General features: G+C 42.4%; 1 protein-coding gene across 1 annotated transcript in view; it reads left to right on the top strand.

The window, feature by feature from the left end:
• The window catches only part of LOC127001089 (fat-like cadherin-related tumor suppressor homolog), a 76142-nt gene that overhangs the window by 40073 nt on the left and 18445 nt on the right, over positions 1-17624 (top strand). Inside the window, exons 21-35 of the mRNA XM_050865265.1 lie at positions 2185-2323; positions 3250-3413; positions 3980-4188; positions 4849-4993; positions 8339-8500; positions 8693-8949; positions 9096-9230; positions 9554-9800; positions 9920-10056; positions 10600-10720; positions 11914-12149; positions 14067-14247; positions 14964-15161; positions 15652-15840; positions 16950-17164. Coding sequence (XP_050721222.1) covers positions 2185-2323; positions 3250-3413; positions 3980-4188; positions 4849-4993; positions 8339-8500; positions 8693-8949; positions 9096-9230; positions 9554-9800; positions 9920-10056; positions 10600-10720; positions 11914-12149; positions 14067-14247; positions 14964-15161; positions 15652-15840; positions 16950-17164 — 2735 coding nt within the window. The remainder of the gene's footprint in view (positions 1-2184; positions 2324-3249; positions 3414-3979; positions 4189-4848; positions 4994-8338; positions 8501-8692; positions 8950-9095; positions 9231-9553; positions 9801-9919; positions 10057-10599; positions 10721-11913; positions 12150-14066; positions 14248-14963; positions 15162-15651; positions 15841-16949; positions 17165-17624) is intronic.

Genomic DNA, 17624 nt, shown 5'->3' with positions numbered 1-17624 from the left:
ATGGGTGGGCAACCCTAAGCCATCAGGTCAAATATAGGCAAGTAAGGTCGACACGCCGCCCCAAAGTTATGACTGACAGATGTTGGGATTAAGGGGGGCAGGAAGAGACTTGTCAACCAGTGACCTCATTAACGGATCGAGCTTGAAATTACCGTCACATAAATTAAAATTGTTATGTTTCATTATACACATTGCCTCAATAACCTTATGTTGTTTATAATCATCACATTTATATAATAGATGGCTGGTTTTTCAAGAAATCCTATGATTTGGATTTTCCATATGTTTAAAAATTGCATTATTGTCGTTACCTGTTTTAACAGTACACTTGCGTTCTTTAATGTGCCTATTAAGATCTCTATCTCTTTCGCCTATATAAACTAGCTGACAATCTTCACAAGGGATTTTATACACACCAGCTGCCGATGAAGCGATACTTTTGTTCTTAACTAACATGGTTTTGATTGTGGAAGTATATTTAAAGGCTATATTAACGTCAAGTTTGTGACACACTGTTTTAATATCGTGCAGGTCAGCAACATGGTAAGGGCAGAAATGTTTTTTTCCAGGGGAGGGAGCTCTAGGTACAAAATATGATTTTCTTTCTTTTAAATATGCTTGTTTTATGAGCCAGTCTGGATATTTTAGATTACAGAAGATCCTCCATATATTATTGTTTTCTTCTGACAAGTGCTGGGGGCTACAAATTCTTATGGCTCTGAGAAACCTGGAGGAAATGACAGACAAATTTATGGAGCGGTGATGATAGGAGAAATAATGTATGAATAAGTTGCAGTTTGTAGGTTTTTGATATACCTTGAAGCTGAGTGTTATTAGTTTTTTGAATGAGGACATCTAGGAAGGGAAGTCTGTTGTTTGCTTCCCATTCAACTTTAAATTTTATTGAAGGGGCGAGGGTGTTTAACTGGGCAAAAAATTGATCGAAATTATGAGGGCCAGAATGAGAAAAATCAACGTAACAAAACCAAATTAATTGTGGCGGTGAAATGCTAGGCAAAAGCTCAGTTTCAAAATATTCCATATATAAGTTACTTAATACTGGAGACAAAGGGGAACCCATACCAAAGCACTGCATATGAAATTCATCCCCAAAAGAGAAAGCATTAGAGCTTGCGCATAATTTAATAAGTTCAGTGAATGCGTTAACAGGCATACCTAAGTCAATGTGGCAATCAGGCAATTTTCGTGACAAAAATTCTAGTACATTGTCGATAGGAACTTTGGTGAAAAGGGAGCTAACCATTTTCTGGAGACAAGACTCAATTCTTTAATTTTGTTAATGAAATCTTTTGAATTTTTCTCATGAGCTCCGGATACTGTGCCTATGATGGGTGATAATTTGCTGGCAAGAAATTTGGAAAGTTTGTAAGTGAATGAACCGCATTGTGATATAATCGAGTGAAGGGGAATATTATCCTTGTGAGTTTTGGGTAGGCCGTAGATGTATGGCAGTTTTGGGTTGATTTGAACAAGGTTTTTGGCATCAATATTGGGTACATTGTGTAATACTTCACTTACTTTTCTATGAAACGCTGAGGTTAAACTCTTTAGGGGTGATGACCTAAGTTTTTTGTAGGTGTTGATATCACTTAGAAGATTGTTCATTTTGGCAGTATAGTCATTCTTGTTGAGGATCAATACAGTGTTGCTTTTGTCAGCTTTGGTGATGAAAATATTTTTGTTTTTTCTCAAATTTTCCAGTGACACGAAATCTTCTGGGGATGGAGTCCAGTGAATGGAAATGATTCATGAGGCTACTCGCAATTACACCGCTAATACAGGGAAATTCAAACCACTTGTTCACTGTGTTTGTAACAAAATCTAAGCCAATATTGTTTTTCGGTTTGAGTGCAAACGATAGGCTGAGGCTGAGCACTTCCTCTCTGTCCTGCCCCTCCCATATTTACTCATTCCATTTTGTATATAAGGAGAATTGTAAAGCATTGTATCTACTTCTACTCTTCCTTTACACCACTGAAGATGGTGGCAGTGTCCACCAAAACTGTTTGGTCAAAAATATAACTCTATCGTCTGCCAGTGTGGGTTTTGATTTATACAAAAAGAAGCATAGACGAGTTGCCCAAAAAAAAAGAGGTAGGTCAATCAAGGTTTTGAGAACATTGAATTTTAACTTAAATTGAACAGTGATTTTTTTTTCCGCAGGTGTGCTAACAGTGACGGCCCCACACAAGCTCAAGAACGTAACCTCCCTCAACCTGAACCTGTCGGTGAGTGACGGGGTGCATGTGGTCTTCACCGGCCTGCACGTCGATGTGGTGGCCTCCAATCACCACGCGCCCAGGTAAGCTACATTTTTTTTTTTTTTTATTATTATTATTTTTTTACAGCAAAGGAGACGGCTCAAGGGCAACAAAAAAAGTGCAGAGAAAAAAAAAAAGCCTGCTACTCACCGCTGCGTGCTCTTGGCTCTTAATTACGTATATATTTATTTACTCATTCATTTTGTATTTTTTAATTTTTGGTTATTTTTTTATCATTATTATTTCTGTTTTTTTCTTCCGTGTGGTGTAATAATGCTGTCATGGTTCTAGTTTCTCCTTTTTTTTTTCATCCGCATCAAATTCCCATTCATCCATTTCCTTTGTCCTCTCGTTTACCATCATTGTCATCCACCTCGTTCTAGTTACCTTCTTTTTTCTTCTTCATCCGCATCACTCTCCCATTCATCCATTCCCTTGTTCTCTCTTACCGTCATTGTCATCCACCTCATTCTAGTTACCTCTTTTTTCTTCTTCATCCCCATCACTTTCCCATTCATCCATTTCCTTGTTCTCTCGTTTACCATCGTTGTCATCCACCTTGTTCTAGTTATCTTCTTTTTTTATTTTTCTTCATCCGCATCACTTTCTCATTCATCCATTTCCTTGTTCTCTCATTTACCATCGTTGTCATCCACCTTGTTCTAGTTATCTTCTTTTTTTATTTTTCTCCATCCACATCACTTTCTCGTTCATCCATTTCCTTGTTCTCTCATTTACCATCGTTGTCATCCACCTTGTTCTAGTTATCTTCTTTTTTTATTTTTCTCCATCCACATCACTTTCTCATTCTTTCTTTTCACTTCGTTCTCATTTATTGTCGTTATAATTATTTTTGTTCTCGTGTTCTGTCTTCCATCTGGTGCACTCCTCTGCGTGTGACCATGTTATTGTGTTTATATTTTACTTATTCATTTGTTCTTAATTCATCTTTTTTTTACTGTCGCAGGTTCAATCGCACGTTCTACGAAGCTTACGTGGAGGAAAACTCATCTCCCGGCCAGCTGGTCATCAACCTTGTGGCCACGGACCTTGACGTCTGGGACCTGGGCAAGCTGAGATACACCATCCTGCACCAGACCTCAGAGGGAGCCTTCACCATGGACAAGGAAGGTAGAGAGAGACAGTGGATTTACGTGTACTGTTGAATTCTAGGTTCCTGTAGCAAGAGATTTTGTATTGAGGTTTTACGTATTAATATTATTGTTCATAGTAACAGCACCAGACTTCAGAGGAAGCCTTCACCATGGACAAGGAAGGTAGAGAGAGACAGTGAATTTACTTGTAGTGTTGAATTCTAGGTTCCAGTAGCAAGAGATTTGGTGTTGAGGTCTTATGTATTAAATTTATTGTTCATAGTAATAGCACCAGACTTCAAAGGGAGAGGTTTCACCATGGACAAGGAAGGTAGAGAGAGACAGTGGATTTAGGTGTACTGTTGAATTCTAGGTTCCTGTAGCAAGAGATTTTGTATTGAGGTTTTACGTATTAATATTATTGTTCATAGTAATAGCACCAGACTTCAGAGGAAGCCTTCACCATGGACAAGGAAGGTAGAGAGAGACAGTGACTTTACTTGTGCTGTTGAATTCTAGGTTCCTAACTAATGAGACTTTCTATATAACAAAGTGAGGTCAGTCTTTGTTGATTTATACCATATGAACTTCACCTCTTCCCAGGCAATCTATACACCGAGACACCCCTGGATCGCGAGTCCCTGCCCGTGCACAACCTCAAGGTGTCTGTGATGGACGAGGGGGGCCGGGCCAGCTTCACGGCAGTGCGAGTGACGGTGCACGACAAGAACGACAACCCACCAGTCTTTACGCTGCCGGAGTACCAGGCAAACATCAACACTGACGTGGCTCCCAGGACAACCATTCTCAAGGTGGGGGACAGCGGGCAGGGTGGAGGTTGTGTTTGTATTCCCTAGTGATAGTTTGACAAGACTTCTGTACCATGAACGTGAAGAAACACTCAATAGAAGCTGACTTATCTCCTTTGTGGCCTTGGGAAATAGTTGTTGAGAGAGCTGAAAGTCTTAAGGAGCTATCACATTGGGCAAGTTTTCCTCCAACCTCCGATTAATCGGTGGTGCCGCCCACCTCCAGCACTTTTTCCACCGACTGTCGGAGAAAATTTTCAGCCCGTACCTTTTGGGAAGGAACCAATTTGCTGGAGGAAAATTCTAAGTCAACTGACATTCTGTGTAAATTGTTGAGAAAACAAATTAGTTTGCCATGGTGATTTTATTTCTTGCATAACTTGCAATAGAATAAGGATTATGAGGAAGAAAAAAAGAGACCAAAACAAAACTTTATAATAAAACAACATAAGTTATCAGTTGACCTCTTAACATAAACAACCCCAAACTGTTCTCTCCTTGCTAACCACTGCCGCCTCCACACACGCCTCTCCTTCTTGGCTTTAAGCTCATTGCAGTGAAGAAGTAAAGGTGCTGCGGCGACAATTCTTCTTGAATAGAGGCCCGGCCCTTACCTAGCTACTAATATTGGGTGTCACACTCTCTCCATTCTCGCCATCACAGGTCGAGGCCAGTGACGCGGATGAAGGAGTGAACAGTGAGGTGAAGTACCGCATGTATGAAGCCAACAGTTCCGAGGCCCTGGAGCTCTTCTCAGTCAACCCAACCACCGGCGAGGTCACTGTGGCTCAGACCATCCACAACCGAGGTAATTCATCTGAGACTCACTCGCAGGCAGGGGCGTAGAGTCAGATGTTCATTTTCTGTCTATATTTTCTCTGCCATTATTTTCCTTTGTAACAGTTAGAATAGCTGTCTTCTGAGTCTTAGTATTTCTCAGGTATGCTCATTTTCTGTCTTTATTTTCTCTGTCATCATTTTTCTTTGTATCATTTAGTATTTAAGTTTTCTGAATCTTGTTATTTTTCTAACATGTTCATTTGCAATTTATATTTTCTCTGTCATCATCATCAGCATCATTTCATCGACGCCTGCTCCTAGGAGCTCCCACCAGGGGATGGCCACGGCAGAAGAGCTTCCAACCTCCTCTATCCAGACACTCCCTCCTTGCCTGCTCAAAGTTTCTCAAAGATCTTTCCCCCCTCTCCCCAACGTACTCTTGCACCCTATCCCTCCATTTCACTGGAGGTCGTCCTCTAGCATTCCCTCCCTTTATCTCACTCACATACACCCTTCTGGTCATCTTACTCTCCTCCATTCGCTCCATGTGGCCAAACCACTTTAAGGTCTGTCGCTGCACTTCTTCCACCACTCCACACTTCTTCCCTTCACCCCTGTGACACATTCCAAAATGCTTGTACACACTTTCATTACTCATTCCATCCATTCTACTCACACCACAGGCACTCCTCAAATAACTCATTTCCACTGCCTACACTCTAGACCTCTGACTTTCATTCCAGGCCCACGTTTCACTTGCATATGTGAGGGTTGGTACTATTATTGTATTTCTCAAATCCCTCTTTACTTCCATGCTCACACTTCTGCCATTCATGATTTGTCCCAAAGACTCTACCACCCTTCTTCCTTGCAATGCCCTTTCTCTTATCTCTCCCTCCATACCACCATGCTTACACATAACTGATCCAAGGTACTTAAACTCATTGACCTCCTCCATTTCTTCACCATTCAAAATTATTTTGCATTCTTTTTCACATTCAATTCCCACTCTATATGGGCATACAAAATCTACAACCTCACTTCTACTTCACTCACAAACCATCACTTTACTTTTGTTGACATTTACTTTCAGCTTTCTCCTATTACAGACACTATCAAAAACACTGACCAAATTTTGTAGGTCACTTTCATTTTCTGCAATGAGCACCGTGTCATCAGCAAACAGTATCGAATTCAGTACCCACTTCCTTCCCTCATCGAACAGTCTTACTCCAACTTCTCCAACTTTGCCCTTCATTTCTCTAATGACACCATCCATATAAATATTGAATAACCATGGTGACATGACGCACCCTTGTCTTAAGCCCACTTTTATCTCAAAATGTTCACTTGTTTCTCCAGTAATTTTGACACATGCAGATGCATCCTCATAGAAAGACTTTATTGCACTAAGCAGTTTTCCTCCCACACCATAAATCTTTAAAACATCCCACAATGCAATCCAATCGACTCTGTCATAAGCTTTTTCCAAATCCATGAAGGCAGCGTATAGTTTCTTTCCTTTTGCTAATATTTTTTGTACTACCATCCTGAAGGCAAATATCTGATCCACACATCCCCTTCCCTTCCTGAAGCCTCCTTGTTCTTCACTGATTTTCTCTTCTGTAAGTCTTTGCACCCTCTATTATGACTTTTCCATATACCTTTCCGGGTATACTCAGGAGACTTATACCTCTATAGCTCCCACATTCCCCTCTCCTGCCCTTCCCCTTGTAAACTGGGACAATGATGGCTTTCGTCCAGTCTGCTGGCATGCTACTTCACATATCTTGACCATCCATTTCACGATTTCATCTCCTCCACACTTCAACATTTCTGCTACGATTCCATCAATTCCTGCTGCCTTTCCATTTTTTAATCTTTTTATTGCCTGATTTACTTCTTCATATGTTATAGTTCTTTCTTTATGTACTCCTCCTCTACCTCTACTCAAAACTGCTGCTGTTACAGCCGCTGGACGTCCATCCTCAAAATTCATCAAGTTTTTGAAATGTTCTCTCCATCTCTCTTTCACAGCTTCCTCGTCTTTCAACATCTTTCCATTCTCATCCATAACCTCATTTATTTTACTTGAGGAGATATTTTCTGCATTTCTTTCATTTTTACTTCTTTCCAATATGATTTCCTGTTCCCTTTATATTTTTCACTAAGTCTTTTTCCAAAGTCTTCATCAACTCTCTTCCTACTTTCTTTTATTGCTTGTTTTAATTTCATTTTGCATTCTCTATATTTCTTTTTCCTTTCCCTTTTTACTTGTTCAGACACATTTTTTTCTTGAGTTTTCTTAAAAAGTTCCCTTTTCTCTTTTACTATCCTCCTTATCTCTTCTGTCCACCATGAATTTCCTTTTCTTTTTCCATCTCTCACCACTTTCATCCCTAACACTTTCAGGGTTTGGATAGTTTGGATAGTTACACCAGCAGGCATTTTCATATCTTCCATTTGTATATCTTGAGCTGCCTTCTTTACTGTAAAAAGTATGAGTTTGGATGCACAAGTGATTGCTGTATATAGAGAGACTGTTCCATTAGTTCCATAAGTATCAGTGAACTTCAAATGTTACAGAAAATGGAGTGTTCCAGTTTTCTTATCTTCCATTTTTGTATCTTGAGCTCTCTCCTTTACTGTAAGAAGTGTGAAATTGGATGCATAAGTGATTACTATATATGCAGAGACTGTTCCATTAATTCTATAAGTATCAGTGAACTTCCAAATCTTACAGAAAATGAAGCGTACCAGTTTTCTTATCTTCCATTTTTGTATCTTGATCTTTGTCCTTTACTGTAAGAAGTGTGAGTTTGGATGCACAAGTGATTACTGTATATGCAGAGACTGTCCCATTAATTCCATAAGCATCAGTGAACTTCCAAATGTTACAGAAAATGAAGCGTACCAGTTTCCTTATCTTCCATTTTTGTATCTTGAGCTCTCTCCTTTACTGTAAGAAGTGTGAGTTTGGATGCACAAGTAATTACCATATATAGAGAGACTAGTTCATTAGTTCCATAAGCATCAGTGAACTTTCAAATCTTACAGAAAATGGAGTGTACCAGTTTTCTTATCTTCCAATATTGTATCCTGAGTTGCCTTCTTATCTGTTAAAAAAGTGAATTTGGATGCACATGTGATTACTGTATAGAGAGGCTGTTCCTTTAGTTCTATAAGCATCAATGAACTTCCAAAATCTTACAGAAAATGAAGTGTACCAGTTTTCTTATCTTCCAATTTTGTATCTTGATCTGCTTCCTTTACTGTAAAAAAAGTGAATTTGAATGCACATGTGATTACTGTATAGAGAGGCTGTTTGTTCCTTTAGTTCTATAAGCATCAATGAACTTCCAAAATCTTGCAGAAAATGAAGTGTACCAGTTCTTCATCCGTGGCGAGGACAGCGGCTCCCCACACCACCACGCCGATGTGCCTGTCACCATCTTCCTGCTGCCCCCGCATGAGGACCCCCCGCACTGCGCCAGGAAGTATGCACAATTCTTCATCAGGGAGGACGCCCCCATCGGTGAGCACCCACACCTAGCAGTATTACGACACACACACATACACATACACACATACATTACAGTACTGGAAGGTCATACACTCATTTCTCAGATAACATATTAAAGAATTCACATCACAAACTGCACCTCATAACACACTGTTCCCATCTAGCCTCCTTTTGTAAGCTTCAAGTGTTTCCTTGTGTTGCCAGGTAGTGTTGTCACGTCCCTGTGGCTGGCGGGGCCGCAGGAGGTGCAGTACTTGATCATGGTAGACGAGGACATGAAGGCAGCCAGCGAGGAGAGGGAGTCTGGGGAGAGTTCAGGGCCGTTCACTGTGACCCCCACTGGCCTGGTGGTGGTGCACAGGGCCCTGGACCATGAGCGGCGCCGCACGCACCGGATCACAGTCACAAACCGCACACTGGCCACGCCACCCACGCTGGACTACATGACCATATCCGTGGTGGTGAGCTGATGGCGGAAAACAACAAGTTTTCATCACTTATCTTAATGGTTGATTAGGGTTTTGATTTTTGGCTGAAATGAGGGTCAAAGGACATTTTACTTTATGGGTCTTGAATTAATTGGGTGTTGTTCTGGTATGACCCACAGGTGATGGACGTGAATGACTGCCCTCCACGCTTCCCTGAGTCCAGCTACACAGCCCTGGTGGCCGAGAACAGCGAGGTTGGCGCCACCGTCACCATCCTCACGGCCTCTGATGACGATGAAGGGAACCATGGCCAGGTAAGTGTCACTGTGTTATTGTATTAATGAAAACCTTCCCTGGAATAGAGTATTAACCCATCCACTGTGATTGGCATGGATTTGGCCTTCACTGGTAGCCTGGTAACATATACTCCTATGTCTTTCTCTGCCTCTGTGGTGGATAGTGGAGTGTTTCCCATGTGGTACTGGTATGGTGGATATCCCCTCCCAAGGTGCAGGACTTTACATTTTTCTTCATTGAATTGTAGCAGCCACTTTTTGTTCCGTTCCTGTAGCTTGGTGATTTCTTCTTGTAGGAAATCTGCAGTCAAGGGGTTAAGTGTCTGCTCTTCCCTCCTCAGATCCAGTACAGCCTCGGCCCCGATGAAAGCGCTGTAGTGAAGTCAACGTTCCGCATTGATCCCCACACTGGGACGCTGACCCTGGCCGCCCCGCTGGACCGCGAGACCATGGCCCAGTACTCCTTCACAGTCACGGCCACTGACGGGGGCCCCAAGCCTCTGTCCACCAGCACAAGAGTCACTGTAATGGTCCAGGACTACAATGACAACCCTCCAGTGTTCACCAAAGACACTTATGTCACTGCTGGTAAGACACTGCAAGAGTCTTATGAAGGATCAAAAGGAAACTGATTTTCTCTGTAATACATCATTGGCTGTAAAGGTTTTGTATATCTACATTACCAAATCAATTTTCCTTGCCACCAGTGCCTGAGGACACGGCCACGGGCACGGCGGTGGTGGAGCTCAGCGTGACGGACGCCGACCAGTCTGTGGCTGAACTGGACTTCTTCATCACCGGCGGCGACCCTGACGGCCAGTTCCTGGTGCACGCCTCAGGGGAGGTGAGTGTGGGCCCCTGGTGAGGCACAAAAACAATGGTGGTGCGCTAATAACATAACTGTTCCTTGGGGTCGTATTTTAAAACGTTTCGCTGCCCAAGATCACATATTTGACAGGGCTTTTGTATGAGTTTAGGGCTTCCAGGAGTAGTTTCATGACCCTGATGGTAGTTTGATCCTTCCTCAGTAGCATGAACCAAAAAAAGCACTCATTAGAACCTGATTCATTCATTCTTTGACCTTTAGAAATAGTTGGTGTGAGGAGTGAAGGTGTCTTGTACTAGTGGCCTTAACCCTGTAGCAGCGGGGATCATGTTTCCTAATGGTCCCTCCAAGCGAGAAAAATGAGAAAAAATCACCCCTCACACAAACCATTTCATAATATATATCAAAGCATTTGTGATCAAATTATGTATCATCTATTTTGGGGGGTAAATATCATGGCACAAATTTGGCTCGTCGCTGCTACACGGTGAAGCCACAAATTTGTGCTGTCGCTACTACCGGGTTAATGAGAGAGTCCTGGTGCTGTGGTCTGCCCTCCAGGTGTACGTGGCCGGTGAGCTGGACCGGGAGAGGCAGGCCGAGTACACCCTCACCGTCACCGTCACCGATGGGAAGTTTACGGCCAACACGACTGTTACTGTGACCGTCATCGACATCAACGGTTGGTGACAGTAAAGTCTTGCCTGAGATGATGATTGATAATGAATGGTGGTAATAGATCATGAATTAACCCTTAGACAGTGGTGGAACAGATAGACACTGCAAAATAGGCGCACCTAACATCAATGTAGCCGATCCAGGATTCAGTACGTTTCCTAACTAGTAGAAGGTGATGTTGTAATTGTATTTCGTAAAGAATCCTTATAACCAAAAACTAACAAAAATTGTGAGTATTCTTTTTCTTGAACAGAACATTGAATAAACAACAGAACAATAATATGAAAATACGCATAGCACCGTTGCCAGGTCATCGTACTCAGAGCACAGTATTTACCGGTTTGTGACGCCTAACTATTGCCAAGAAACATCAGGATCTAACTCTTTTAACGATAACTATAAATTAGTTTCGTTATTGGAGCCCAGAAGACAGTTTTGGGTTAGGAAGTCGGGAAATATAATCGGCTGAGTACGGCAATCTGGCAACGTTGAGGCTGTAGCCCGCAGGCCCGAGCCAGCCTGTACGCCATTTTGAGGGTGTAAGATACCACAAACAGCATATTTTTACTGCGCAAAGCAGGTGATGTCACTTATTGTGACTTTGTGAGCTTTCATATTTATCTGTTTGTGTATATTTCCTAGTGGCAAAACTTTCATTACTAGTTTCATTTTTACGAGTGACACGAATATGTGACTGTTTTTCACAATAGAATTTCATTCAAACAAGTGAATCAGACTCCACAGAAATATTACCAGTGTGTGTATGAATGAATACAAAGATAAGCACATACTTTGATTTAACTCTAGGATGTCTCGTGGATCATTAATAAATAAAAACAAAATATCTGGATGGGCTACTCTTTAGCCCGTTACTGGCTATGGCTGCCAAAAAAGTCCTTCCACCAAGTTTGTACCCCCCCCATATGGTGATTGTCAGGTGTGCCTATTCAGTCAGTCAGTTTTGTATGTCAGAAATATAACAACACTTCCAGATTGCAGTGGAATCTATATATAGGCGATACTTAAAACATCTATTATGCGGCATAAATATATGTAATGCTTCAGTCCTAAGGTCGGCAATGAATATAGATGATTCATTTTGGGGGGAGCTACTCTTCAAATACTGCTGCCGTCTACGAGTTAAGTAAGTAAAGTGTCCAGCATTTCTGTGACTCACACTGACATCCTGCCCGGCAGACAACGGCCCGGTGTGCAAGGAGCCAATCTACCGGCGGGAGATCTCCGAGGACGCCACCCCAGGCACCCACGTGGCCTCCATTGTGTCCTGGGACGCTGATGAAGGCACGGCTGCCCGGAGCCGCTACATCCTCACCGGGGACAGCGCCAACCACTTCAGTATTGACCAGCTGAGTGGCCACGTGTCCACGGCCACACAGCTGGACAGAGAGGCACGGGACCACTACCACCTCGAAGTAAGTACCCACACACACACACACACACACACACACACACGCACACACAATACATAAAGGAGGAAGTAAGGAAGACCCGTTGAACTATAGGCCAGTGTCATTAACAAGTGTAGTAGCAAATATGTGTGAGAAAATTATAATAAACAGATGGGTGGAGTATTGAGAAGAAAACAGTATATTAACAAATAGCCAATTCGGAATCAGAGGAGGACAGTCTTGTGTAACTAATCTGATCAGCTTCTATTCAAGAGTAATTGATATAATTCAGGAAAGAGACGGTTGGGCAGATTGTGTGTATCTGGACTTAAAGAAGGCATTTGATAAAGTACCACACAAGCAATTAATATGGAAACTTAATCATGTTGAAGGTCTGGGTGGTTTAATATTGGATTGGATTGTGGACTTTTTGATGAAGAGAAAAATGAGAACAGTAATCAGGAATAATAAATCAAGCTGGATGGAAGTGACGAGTGGAGTCCCCCAAGGATCGGTGCTGGCTCCGATTATGTTTGTAACTTATATTAATGACATGACAGAAGGGGTGACAAGCTGTATGAATATGTTTGCTGATGATGCTAAAATAATGAGGAGGGTGGCTAATGAAGATGACTGTGGAGCCCTGAGCCAAGATCTCGATAAAATGGTCACGCAAATGGGAAATGACATCCAATACAGAGAAATGTAGCATGATGGAGTTTGGTAAGAGCAGTAGACAAATATCGAGGAACTACTCTCTGAGTAATGAAAGAATCATGAAAAAAACTGAAGAAAAAAGATCTGGGAGTGATCATAACAGATAAGTTATCCTTTGGAAAACATATAGACCGGATAACTGGGGAAACATACAATCTTCTTAGAAACATAAAAGCAGCATTTACATAATTAGATGAAGAAATGGTGAAGAAACTAATAACATCGATGATACGTCCTGGACTGGAATATGCAGCATTAGTGTGGTCACCTAGATTGAAGAAAGAAATTAGAAAGTTGGAAAGAATACAAAGAGCAGCGACTAAATTACTGGAAACTCTGAGAGACCATACCTATGAAGAAAGACTGGAGAAATTGGGACTAACAACACTGGAGAGCAGAAGAGAGAGAGGGGACCTAATAGCATTGTACAGGATACAAGAGGGATTGGAGAAATTGGACAGGGAAGACTTAGTGGAACGTGACAGAAGTGTAACAAGAGGCAATGGTAAGAAATTGAAGAAGAGCGACTGTAAGAGAGACATCAAGAAGTACAGTTTTCCATACAGAAGCATAACAACATGGAACGGACTTGACGAGGAGACTGTGTGTGCAAAAATGATTCATGAATTTAAAGCCAAACTGGATAATAAGCGCTATGGAGACGGAACGGCACGAGCCTAGTACGGCTCTTTTCCTGTATTTCACAACTAGGTAAATACACAGTGCAAGAGGACACAGTAAAAAATTGAGGAAAGGAAGATGCTTGAGAGACATAAAGAAATATAGCTTCCCGCAAAGAAATATAGAGGTTTGGAACAGATCGAGTAAGTGAGGATGTCATATCGGCGAAGAGTGTGCAAAGCTTTAAGGAAAAATTGGACATATACAGTTACAGAGACGGGACCACACGAGCGTAAGCCCAGGCCCTGTAAAACTACAACTAGGTAAATACACAAGCATTTGCACAATGAAGCAAGGGAGGAGAAAGGTGTAAGGTTAGAGAAGGCAAGGCAATTTTTTTTTCGATAAGAGACATGAAACTAAAGAAATGGTATGTATCTGCTTATTGAAAGGACTCAGTTTGGGTCTATATCAATTTCTTTTATTTTCCCTTCAATTCCCTTTCATAGATCTCAATAACAACAGCAATAATGTTAATACTAGTTGTAGCCAGGTTAGGGTAGCAGTGCCTAGGATGGTATGTGACTCTGGGCATGACTCCAGGTTGTGGTGGAGGACTGGGAGCACAAGGCCTGGCAGTGTGAGGTGGTGGTGGAGGTCCAGGTGACGGACACAAACGACAACCCCCCGTCCTTCTCCCTGGCCGCCCATGCCGCCACCCTGCCCGAGGACGCGCCCATCAACACCGTCGTCGTCAAGATGTCTGCCACCGACCCTGACCTTGGTAAATGATTGGTTTTGAATGTGAATTAGGTTTGGGTAATTTTTTTTCTTCTTTTTTTTACAGCAAACAAGGCAGCTCAAGGGCAAAAAAAAAAAATAAAGCAACATAAAAGCTCGACAATAGAAAGAAGAATGAGAGGTCAGAAGAGGTCAATGTCGGGTGGAAGTTCAAGATAAACAAAATTTTCAGATCTTAAACATACATAAACAAGATTATTTTTGGTTGTAGATGAAACTGAACATACTTAATCTGTCGCTGCAATTGGCACGGATTTGGCCTTCACTGGTAGCCTGGTAACATATAGTCCCAGGGCTTTCTCTGCCTAGGTGGTGGATAGTGGAGTGTTTCCCATGTGGTATTGGTGTGCTGGATATCCCTTCACTGGTAGCCTGGTAACATACACTCCCAGGGCTTTCTCTGCCTCTGTGGTGGATAGTGGAGTGTTTTCCATGTGGTATTGGTGTGCTGGATATCCCTTCACTGGTAGCCTGGTAACATACACTCCCAGGGCTTTGTCTGCCTCTGTGGTGGATAGTGGAGTGTTTTCCATGTGGTATTGGTGTGCTGGATATCCCCTCCCAAGGTGCAGGACTTCACATTTTTCTTCATTGAACTGTAGCAGACACTTTTTGTCCCTTTCCTGTAGCTTGATGATGTCTTCTTGTAGGAAATTTGCAGTCAAGGAGTTAATAATAATGTCTCTCCTGTACCTCCAGGCATCAACCGACGTCTGCGGTACAACTTTGTGGACTCAGCAGAGGGCCACTTCACCATTGACGAGGTGGAGGGCGTGGTCAGCCTGGCCCGGCCCCTGGACCGTGAGACGAGGGACTCCTACAGCCTGACGGTGCGCGCCGTGGACCAGGGAACCCCACCGCTGTCGTCCACCACGCAGCTCATGGTCACGGTCTCAGGTTCGTGGGATGTGTTGACGTGCCGCTGCCCTGCGTTTCCTTCCCTCAGCATCTTGTAGGGCATAAGTACCAGGGGATATGCATTGGGCCATTAGAGACACACTTCTTGCAAAAAACTTCCATGCAAAACCTAAACTACCTAAAAAGAAAACATATACAGTAATACCTCAGTTGCTATGATGTTTAAGTCTCAAGGAATAATGAACCCTTCAAAATTAGTCTCACTGATATCATTTGGAAGGCAAGAGTTATTTTTATTATAGATGACAAGACCATCCTCAATATATTTATAAGCCTCCAACCCTTATTTCTGTATTTTTTTATTATTTTTTCATTTATTCATTTATTTATTTTATTTTTTATTTTATTTATTTATTTATTTATATATATATTTATTTATTTATTTATTTTTTATTTTATTTTATTTTATTTTTTTTTTTCTTGTCTGAGAATGCTTCAAAGTAAGGCTGTGAGCTCCGTCCCCCCACAGATGTGAATGACAATGCGCCGGAGTTTGTGAGGAAGCTCCACGAAACTTCTGTGGCGGAGAACACGGCCGTGGGGACAGAAATCTTGCGGGTCATGGCCACCTCAAGGGACATCGGCGTCAACGCAGAGATCTCTTACTCCCTGCAGCACACCACCCTGGAGGAGTACCTGCACATACACCCTAAGACTGGTACATATGGTCAACACATATTTGTATTAAATTATGAGAACCAAAGCATACCTATAAAATGTAGATATATACTCATTAACCCGTCCGCTGCAATTGGCACGGATTTTGCCTTCACTGGTAGCCTGGTAACATATACTCCCATGTCTTTGCCTCTGTGGTGGATGGTGGAGTTTCCCATGTGGTATTGGTGTGCTGGATATCCCTTCACTGGTAGCCTGGCAACATATACTCCCATGTCTTTGCCTCTGTGGTGGATAGTGGAGTTTCCCATGTGGTATTGGTGTGCTGGATATCCCTTCACTGGTAGCCTGGCAACATATACTCCCATGTCTTTGCCTCTGTGGTGGATAGTGGAGTTTCCCATGTGGTATTGGTGTGCTGGATATCCCTTCACCGGTAGCCTGGTAACATATACTCCCATGTCTTTGCCTCTGTGGTGGATAGTGGAGTGTTTCCCATGTGGTATTGGTGTGCTGGATATCCCCTCCCAAGGTGCAGGACTTTACATTTTCCTTCATTGAATTGTAGCAGCCACTTTTTGTCCCATTCCTGTACCTTGGTGATGTCTTCTTGTAGGAAACCTGCAGTCAAGGGGTTAAAATTTATAATAATACATAACATTTTACATAGCAATCATTATCTTACTGGGACTTTAAGTAACCCTAGGCCAGTAAGACTAGACTAGACTGTTAATGGCATAACAGTAAATCTTGGAGGGTAGCAAAAAACAAGGTATGGAAGTGATATTCAGCTTGGAGATATAGGAGAAAGGAGGTACAAGGCCACTATAAGCTATACATACTTGCACATTCCAAGTCATTCTGCAATATATATCAATAACCTGTTAGTTAAGGGTGAAGGAAGCAGAACGATAGGAAGTGGAGAAGGTGTATATAGGAAGACTTGGCATTGATGGGAGTGGATGAGCATCAGGCAGAAGACAGAGTAGAATGGAGGAGAGCCATTAAGTGAAGACTGAAAATGGACGTTAAACAAGATGATGATGAACCTGTTAGTTGGATTTTACAGCTGAAAATTGGATGAGTCTGGCGGGTGGGTGTGACGCTCTCATTCTCCGCAAGCCCTCACGCCCTCCCTCTCTGCCACAGGTGTGATAAGCATAGGCGCTGAGGTGGACTTTGAGCATGTGCAGCAGGTGGTAGTGACGGTAGTGGCCACAGACGGAGGGGTGCTGCCACTGTCCTCCACGGCCCTGGTCAACCTAACGATCACCGATGTGAACGACAACTCCCCGGTCTTCACGCTGCCGTCCTACACCGCCACGGTCAGGGAGGACGCACTGCAGGGGGCCAGTGTGGTGCAGGTTAGCAAGTGCCTCTTCGTCTTCTAATGAACCTCCTCCTCCTCCTCCTCCTCCTCCTCCTCCTCCTCCTCTTCTGTACTTCAATTTCCTTTTTTTTCTTTTTTTTTCTTCCTCTCACCTTCTATCTATAATACCTCCTCCCCCCTTCTCTTCTTCTTCTTCTTCTTCTACTTCTTCTTCTTCTTCTTCTTCTTCTTCTTCTTCTTTTTCTTCTTCTTCTTTTTCTTTTTCTTTTCTTCCTTCTTCATTTTCTTCCTCATTCTTTTTCCTCCTTTTCTTCTCTTTATTTTTTTCTTCTGCATTAATTTTTCTCCTCCTTCCTTTTTCTTATCTTTTCCTCCTTTTTTCCTTCATTTTTCTTCCTCTTCTTCTTCTTTTTCCTCCTCCTCTTCCTCTTCCCCTTCATCTTCTTCTTTTTCTCCTTGATTTACTTCTTCATTTTCTCTTCCTTCTTTTTTTC

This window comes from Eriocheir sinensis, chromosome 20 (assembly GCF_024679095.1).
Source record: "Eriocheir sinensis breed Jianghai 21 chromosome 20, ASM2467909v1, whole genome shotgun sequence".
NCBI lineage: Eukaryota > Metazoa > Arthropoda > Malacostraca > Decapoda > Varunidae > Eriocheir > Eriocheir sinensis.
Note: the sequence above shows the minus strand (reverse complement) of the source record. Positions and strands in the feature narration are given on the sequence as shown.